This window comes from Gavialis gangeticus, unplaced genomic scaffold (assembly GCF_001723915.1).
Source record: "Gavialis gangeticus isolate Ggan-Ray unplaced genomic scaffold, GavGan_comp1, whole genome shotgun sequence".
NCBI lineage: Eukaryota > Metazoa > Chordata > Crocodylia > Gavialidae > Gavialis > Gavialis gangeticus.
In genome coordinates, this window is record NW_017729024.1 from 55,596,096 (window position 1) to 55,605,164 (window position 9,069).

General features: G+C 45.7%; 1 protein-coding gene and 1 long non-coding RNA gene across 2 annotated transcripts in view; both read right to left on the reverse strand.

Moving 5' to 3' along the window:
- The window catches only part of LOC109297384 (tripartite motif-containing protein 2-like), a 9,286-nt gene extending 7,578 nt beyond the window's left edge, over positions 1–1,708 (reverse strand). Inside the window, exon 1 of the mRNA XM_019517100.1 lies at positions 1,569–1,708. Within this exon, the coding sequence (XP_019372645.1) occupies positions 1,569–1,643 (75 nt within the window). The 5' untranslated portion in view covers positions 1,644–1,708. The remainder of the gene's footprint in view (positions 1–1,568) is intronic.
- LOC109297389 overlaps positions 1–9,069 on the reverse strand; it is a 788,954-nt gene that overhangs the window by 406,687 nt on the left and 373,198 nt on the right. The gene's annotated exons all lie outside the window — the stretch shown is intronic.

The following is a 9,069-nucleotide window of genomic DNA, read 5'->3' on the forward strand; positions in this document are numbered from 1 at the left end:
GTATGGTGCCGATTGTTCCTCCCCAGGTGCATCACCTTACACTTGTCTGTGTTAAACCCCATCCTTTTCTCCTCTGCCCATCCTTGTAACCTATCTAGGTCCAACTGTAGCCTGTTGCTCCCCTCTATTGTGCCCACATCCCCCCACATCTTGGTTTCATAGTTTCATAGTTTCATAGTTTCTAGGGTCGGAAGGGTTAAAAAGCAGGAGTTTAATAAATGCATGTTGTAGGCCTGGGTCTGCTCCTTGATATGAATGTCAGGACACACATCAGCATCAATGGAAGGAGATGCTGGAACTTGCACAGTACTAAAAGAAACTTAGAAATGTAGGTACATGACCACCTGCTGCCTTTCCTACAGCACCCTTGCCTCATTCAGTGCATAGGATGGATAAGAGAACCCCATTAAGTTTGCATAAGCAATTATGAACCTCACATTTCCTAACTCTCAGGGACTTGACTTTGCAACCCACATAATGTTGCTCTAATGTATTTAAAAAAATATATGATATAAGTATAAGGTCTGCTTTTAAAACAACTCTCCACTAGCAGTATTGCCTTCCCTATTGTTTACTATTGCCTGTTTCCTTTTTATTCCCTTTTATATGTTGTTTTTAGTTAAATAATTTAAGTTGAAAGTACCTTTTGCAGGCATTCTAATACTTCTGTCAAGGGCCACACACATAGATGTCATTATAAAAGGTAGGGATCAGCAAGGTAATCCTCCTCACTGTTTGGAGGAAGATTTTCAAATGCACTTACAAGAACTAGGAGCAGAAGATATGTTGCTCTTTTCAAAAACAACTCTTTATATATTTTGGAAAATTTCATCCCTAAATGTCAAGTCCTATTGAGCTCCATTGGACTATTCACGTGCTCAAAGATCAGCATGTGCTCAAGTGCTTTGCTGAATTTGGGTCTCTGTAATTAGCACTTGTAGAACTGTGGAATTTCATGAAAAGCTTCATTTCATTGAGTGAAAAGTATAATTTGCCTCAGAAAAAATATGCAGTCTTCTGAAGTGCTGCAAGTTTTTTGCAGTGAAATTAGATGTTGCCAGCAAGGACCCATTTCACAGATCCCATCACACACAAACATTTTGTAAAAACAGGACGAGATTTGAATTGGCAGTAAAATGCAATCCCATGCTGAGACTTTGTGCATTGGAAATGTAATTACTTCAAAACACCCATTGACAGTGTCTTCCATTGCTCTAAGCAGGGGTAATAATGACAGTTCCCATAGGCTGGGGAACTTGCTGGACGTTTTGTTTTGTCTTTAGTTAACATTTAAATGTGCATAAATATTATTTACTTTTCCTGGGAGGAAATATGCCAGGATGAAAAACAAATGACTTTTCATCAGGTTTCATTCTAGTGCTAGGATACTGGACAATCAGTTTTATCCTTTCCTTTTTCCTATGCATTTTTCCTCTTGTAAAAGACCTTTTGAATCAGACACAAGCCCGCTGGATTCAGTTTCTTGCCCCTTATTTTTTTCAGTGCTACATAAGAAAGTTTGTTTTATAAAACGTAGTCTCTATAATAGAGAAAACCGCTATACTTACCAGCACCTGGCCACAGCCTGCTCCAAACTGTAAATCGACTGCAGTTACTATGGTACTATACCCGGAGGAATACATCTCTCGACTGCTGCTCTCCAGCAGGACACTTAATCCCTTCAGCTCAGATCCCTTTTTTGCTTCAGCTTTCACTCCTGCTGTCTGCAAAGGAAACTCTATCACATCGTTTAGTAAAACTATCCAGTGGATTGGGCCATAGAAACAGAAGTAGCAGCTACTGCCACCATCGTCAATACTGATTCATTTATACTGAATGAACATCTTCTGTCCATGGCCATTTAAAAATGAAATATGCTGAATTTTCTCCACTTTACTATGCATCCCTCACTTCTAGCTGATTTGTGCTCCTGGTTCAGAACGTATCACTGGGCAGATAAAAGCCTGCAGGAGAAATTTCAAGAGCCCAGTCCCTGTGAGCCCTGGAGCAGACTTTGAAATTGGGGAAGGCCAAAAGAGTTTGAGAACTTTGGAGTCAGCCAACCCCCAAAACTTGAGCTGGGATATTCCATTGATGTTGGCCTCAGTCTCTTTCCATTGATGCTGATATCTGTTGTGACATTCGTATCAGGGAGCAGACCCAGGCCTACAACATGCATTTATTAAACTCCTGCTCTTTAATCCTGACTCAAAACCCCAATTTAAAAGCTAGGAAAAATTATGTGAAAAGCAGTTTTCCATGCTGAAAAGCAGACATTGGGCTGCTAGGCGTTTGAAATGCCCAAGGGGCTGTTATTATGTTCTAAACAAACAGAAGGAAAAGATAGGAAAGAAATCCACGTAAGTATGGGACCAGCCCTCCATATGATTCAGGATGCCCTGTTTCACAGTGATATGGATTTGAAACAGGTGTGGGCAATTATTTCATCTGAAGGGCCACTTAATGGGTTTGGTGAGCTATTGAGGGCCGCACATAAAACCCTTCAGAAAAGATTTCAACAAATTATAGATAAAAAAGCCCAAATCATATACTAAAACTCGAATATCTACTATAACATCTTTTAATTTTATTTAAAAAAATATTTTTTGCTTTGGTTTATGTTTTTTTTTGAGTAGTGTAATAGAGGCTATTGCATAATTGCTCAAAGTAAAGTCTTGCTAATATATTGTGTGCTTGTGAGAGCAGCCCCACCATGAAGCTGTGAACCCTGGCCAGGGCTGGGGCCATGGCCATGACCATGGCCAGCAGACATGGGTGGGATCATGGTGCAGGCTGCCTCAGGCAGGGCTCGGCCCCAAGCTGAGCGCTGTGGGGGCAGCCGTTGACTGGATCCAACCAGGTGACAGGCCAGATCCAGCCCACAGGCCATATTTTGCCCCCCTCCCCCTCCAATCAGAAGGCTGCACTTGCAGTTGGATACATACATAAACACCTTTGGGAAGGCATGGATCAGAGTTGGGGGTTAGTCTGGCACCCTATTTAGCTGGAAGGTTCATGGATCTAGCTTTGAAAGAGAAGATAAAATATAGCCCTGGTATTTCAGCATGACATCAATTTCAGTAAAAATGGAGAAGGTGCAGTGTGATCCAGATGGCTTGGAATCTGTTATCCTACTATTTCAGTCTGTTCTGTAATGCTTCTTTGCTCCATTGCTCTATATAGAATGTCTGGCGCTGATCTCCTACTGACTAGCAGCTGTACCATACCTTAGCAGGTGTTGACATAGCAGTTACTTTGTTAGTGTGCAAGAGCTAACCCCTCATACTGGTTTGCAAGCATGCCTCTGCTTGTAAGTGAAGAATGGCAAGATCCAAAACCTGCTGAAATCTGTGAGCAGCTGCACCACAACATGTCCTCAGACATACAGTAACTTAGTTGGAAGGTTATCATGTGTACTTTCAAGTGGCTGTGTTGGGAAAGTAAAGGAATATTGTAAGAGAGAAAGGTCCTTGGCAGGGAAGGAATATGGTAAAGGAAGTTGCAGAGTGCTGGGCAGGTGATTCACTGTCATGCTAGGTACGTATCCAGCACAGGCCAGCTCCAGTTGCAGCCTAAGGCAAGCAGTGGATCTGTGCCTATTCATCAGTGACAGATATCCAGGTTGTAGCAGTATTGGTTTAGAAGAAAAGGCAAGCAGGAGTTGTAGTAGAGATGATATCTTTTATTAGGCCAACAAGACTTTTGCAATTTTTTTTTTGCAAAAATCTTGTTGGTCTAATAAAAGATATCATCTCTACTATGAGTCCTGATTGCCTTATTCATCAGTGATATTCTTATCAGATCCTCAAGAATGCCTCCTCTGTTAGGAGATTCTGGTAGTACCAAAGCCCTGATAACTCTGCCTGGCAAGCCACACCACAATTGCCTATCGGATTTCAAGGGCAGAACGGACCCTTATAATCATTCAGGACAGGTAATTTCACACAGTGGTTTGTGCCTCAAGCCCGTCATTTCTGTCTTGTATCACCTCTCGGTTCTGTGCTGTGGAAGGTGGGAGGCAAGAGGACTTTGAGGAGTATTTGGGCATGACCCCCAAATCTGTGCAGAAAGTGGATTAAAAATTAGCACCAATAGGGGAAGCCCAAACTTGCACTGGATATTTGTATAGCACAGCCATGTTTGGGCATTATTAAGACCTGGTACTACTTCCTGATTTTTGCATGCAAAGTAATTTTCCTTTCTCTTGCCTACTCACTGCGGGTATAGCACTGCATTGTCACTCTGTAGCACCAAAAGCACATGTACATCACTTGTTCGTTCCAGGGATGCACAATTCTCTTAGAACAGGAGCCTATGTGACTTTCTTTACTGCTTACTCAATGGGAGGTGCAGTTCATGACTTTTTACCAGCCTCTCTACCTGAGCACAATGGTAGCATTCCTTTTGTGTACTTGAAACAGGAGCCATCCTCACACAAGGAGAGGAGGCCGATCTTGTCAGTACAGCTGCATTGTCAACTGTGACATTAAAATCGTACACATCAAAGCACAAAAGGCCCACATCACTCCCATTCTGCTAGTCCACAAAGCACATGCTTGCTGTCTAATAGCTACCACAGTAAGTGGTAGTCAATAGTCTTCATGCCAAAGCATGTTTTAATGTTTCTCTAATCCTTTTTGAACAGTGAATCAGCTGGGATAGAGTTGGGGAATTTAATTCCAGGTGGCTGAATGGAGTGCCGCTCCGTATTTTTAGATTTATTTCTCTGAACGTTGAGCGAGGGTAATTTACTGGAACAGTGTTCACTGGACCCAAGGCCTGAGTCCTCTATGTGAGTTAGTTCTTGGATCACAAAACATGTTGGAAACTTGAGGTTTACATTGAAGAGGGGAGAAAAGTAAATTACCCGGAGTGCATTTGCCCCACACAAGCATTGTGGTAAACAGGCTACCTGGTGAAACAAGCCGAGCTGCATTCAGACTGTGAAGTGACCTGGGAAGTGCCAGGAACAGCCCGCTGGCCCTGCCCCATGCTCCTTTGGCCCTACCTTTTGTGTTCAAGGCTCCTGTATTTCTCTGAGAGCCACTATTCTGTCCTCCTCTAATGACCCCTCTGAGGTCATCCTGCTACGTCTGCCACAGAAATCTTTGCAGAGACACAAAAATGCCTTGTTTTGCCTGCCAGGGCACGAGTATATGGTCAAAGGATCACACACAATGTGCCTGCTTCATGTGTGCTGTGCCCTGATTGATATAATATAGCTGTCTTTGCTGCCATGCTGTTCACACACTAGTAGGCACCCCTGTGACAGTGCACGGGTTGTGCCCAGCACCATATTGCACCTTTTGGAGGGGGTAGCATGCTCTCTAGTGCAGTCCTTTAATGTGGGAAAGCTGTGCACAGTGTCCCTCTCTGGGGATAGGTCTGTTTTCCCCTGAACCCAGATCGGTATCTTAAGCACCATATGGGAAATCCTGTGTGACTTCTGCACATGTGTCCAGTGCCTGCTATGGTGGACATGGGAATATTCTCAGGATGCCAGGCAGCAGTAATTGTATGGATGCTGTTCGTAACTGGTCACTGAGACCGTTCCTGTGCAGCTGTACTGGGTGGTTAGACTTTCAGATAGTAATGCGTTGGCTTAGGTTATGTGAAGGATGCTGGGCAAAGAACAGGAAGGCAACACAGTGGCTCCAGACAAGCAGCCACCAAGAACCACATGGGAGATAATCACAAGATAATGGCTGAGCTATTAACAGTGAATATGACTTCCCAGCTTTAGCCTAAAGATTACCAAGCTAAGTGCACCTCAGGCATACAAGTAACAAGCTAGCCCAGTTCAGGGCTGAATTGAGAAGACACAGGCCTGGTCCCCTTGACTACTTCAACAGACCTGAAATAGCACCTGTAGTAGTGACAACCAATGGTATCCAGTTACCAATCACCTGCCTCCGAGAAAAGCATCGTTCATTTAGGACCACAGGATTTTGGAGATAACAGCTCGTGCAATCTGTGCCTCTCTAAGACTTAACATTCTCCTGAGGCCAGTGAAGGCACCAACTGCTTTGGAGCCTCCTGCAGGAGCTGTGTCTGTCTGCCAGGACAGTCTGGCCTTCCCAGAAACAGCTAACTCACAATTCACCTTCCCTTCCTTGCTGGAGAATATTCTTTAACCAGATCACAGTCCTTTGGTCTCTAGGATCTCTGCCTTGGCCCAATAGCTGTGTACCTGAGTGTAGATGGGGGCTTGGAAGATACTCTCAGCATTATAACTCAGCCACTGTCTCATAACTACCCTTCTACAGCAGTCACAGGGAAGCTACTTATCTAGAACCACTGTGTTGCCTTCCTGGTCTTTCCATCACTGAGCCAGTGTATTGCAAGACCAACACATTCATACCTGAATATTTAACAACTCAATATACAGAGATCATCACAGTGATGAGGTCACATAATGTTATTACAGATCACCATTATTAGATAAGTCCACAGCAGCTAGTTGTCCACCTCTTTTCTTCTTCGGCTATCCCTCGATACGAAGATGATATCTGCCATGACGAGTTTTAAGATGGCTGAAGAGTCCAATGCATGCTTTGCAAGTTTTTCCACAGATATGACAGGTGGTACCTTGTGGGGGCACAGCTGTTGGCCAGGATGTTGTGCACTTTCCTTCCTCCTCTGCCATTTCTCAGCTTCCTGAGCAAGACTGTTCTCTTCAAAGTGGACTGTAGCTTGATGTATGGTCCAATGCCATTGAGACCTGTTACCAGCCAGCACTTCCCATTTCATAAGGTTGATACCACCCTTCTTAAGGGATGCTTTCAGGGTGTCCTTGTAGTGCTTCCTCTGTCCTCCACAGGTCCTCTTACCATGACTGAGTTGAGAGAAGAGGACTTGCTTTGGGAGACATGTGTCAGCCATCTGCACATAGTAGCCACCCCAGTGGAATTGATGTTTTATGATCTTTGCCTCAATGCTGGTTATGTTAGCTACAGAGAGGATGCTGGCAGTCGTCTTCCCATCTAAATGAGAAGGATCTTCCTGAGGCAATGCTGATTGAACCGTTCCAGGTGCTTAAAATGGCCTTGATGTGTCACCCACATCTCACACCTGTAGAGGAGCGTGGGGATAACCATTGCATTATAGACCATGATCTTAGTTTCTATCTGCAGATCTCAGTCAGCAAAGACATGGTGAAGCAGGCTTCCAAAGGATATGCTGATACAGTGAATCCTATGTTCAATTTCTACATCAAGACTGACCGACTGGGAGAGGTGGCTGCCAGGGTATGGGAAATGCTTGATGTTTTTCTGGGGGTTCTCCACCAGTGGTAATGATCTGCGGGGCATGGGGCCAGCTGATGGAGCACCTTGGTCTTCCCCATATTAAGGGAGAGTCCCAAGCTATGATAAGCACCTGAAAAAAGGTCAAGGATGGACTGCAGATTGGTTTCAATGTGCGCAAAGATAACACAGTTGTCAGTGTACTGAAGGTCAGTGATGCAAGTCTTGGTAACTGTCGTTTTGCTGTGAAGGCGCAGCAGGTTGAAAAGGTGACTGTCCATTCAATACTCAACCCCAGTTCCGGGGTTGAGTATTGAATACAGTATTGAATGCAGTATTAAAAGCAGTCATGGATGAGAATCAAAATTGCAGACAGATAGTTGGAGAAAAGGGTTGAGGTGATAATGCAGCCCTGCGTGACACCAGTACGGATGGTATATGGGTCTGTCTCTGATCCATTGCAAAGGACCATGGCAGTCATCCCATCATGGAGTAACCTGAGGATGCTGATGAACTTCAGGGGACAACAAAACCTAGCCAGCACCTTCCATAAAACTTCACAATTGATGGAGTCAAAGGCCTTGGTTAGGTCAATGGATGTCATAAACAGCTCCTAGTGTTGCTCTCCACACTTCTCCTGGATCTGTCACCATTCTTAGAGAAGTCCATAGCAGCTACTTGTTCACCATGCCCACATTCACATGCCTCAGGGCTTCCCTCTCTGCCACAGCTACACTGTCATAGCTTCTTTTCTGGCTTTTATATGTCTCCCCAGGCAGATTCACAACCTCTGATAATACCAACATATTCAACTGGATTTCATCTGTGCTTTGAGGGAGATGATGCTGGGACCAGTACCTAATCCTTCTAGGACCAGTATTCTGCCCCTTCTTGCCTGACAGTAACCATAGGACACCCTCAGAGGGGGTTTCACAATGTGGAGGTTGGGGTGGAGGGCAAAGCCATTCTCTTTTATATATTGTGATTTAATTTGCTTCTGCTTCTCATCCCCTCCACTAGCCCAAGTGGACCAGGTCCTTCCACTTGTCTGTGTGAATTGGTGCAGGTTGCAGAGATATCAGTCAGGAAGGGTTTAGGCCAGGGGCAGGCAAAATATGGTCCATAGGCCAGCTCCAGCCTGCCAGGCAATTCCATCTGCCCTGTGGGCGCCCACCAATTAACTGTATCCCACCCAGCCTGTGCACCTTGCTCCCACCCTTGTGTACAGAAGGGCCCAGCCCAACCAGCACTCAGCTTCCAGGTGGGGCTGCTGCTGCCACTGCTGCAGCTGCCAGGGGACCTGCTTCGCTTCCCCGGCATTCAACAGCTCCTCCTTGTTTCCTTGCTGCAGCGCTTGCTCCAGGCAGCAGGTAAGGAAGTGGTGGGGGTGGGGATAGCTGCAGCAGGGGCAGGGAGCATGAGACTGTAGCTGGTGGGAGTGCAGAGCCCACACCCAGGGGGTGGCAGGAGTGCGGAGCTTGGGTGGGCAGGGTGTGGGTGTGAGGGGTTGTGGGAGGATAAGTGGTGGGAGGGTGTGGGGACCCCACTAAATGCTTTCCCCCATGGCACACAGCCCCTGCTGATGGCAGCAGGAGCAGCAGGTAGTGGTCCTCTAGGGTGCTCATAGGCCACACAGGCACAGCAGCTGCCTGGAGGCGCATCCTCCTGGAGGCAAATGGCTCTAGCCAGTTCTGGGAGCCATACGTAGTGGCAAGGAGTGGAGCCAGGCCACCCCTCTTCTATTGCTCAGGGCTCATGTGAAGCTCCCAGGATTTGTGCACCACCGAAGGGAACTGGCTGCCTTCCCTACTCCTTACCACTATGT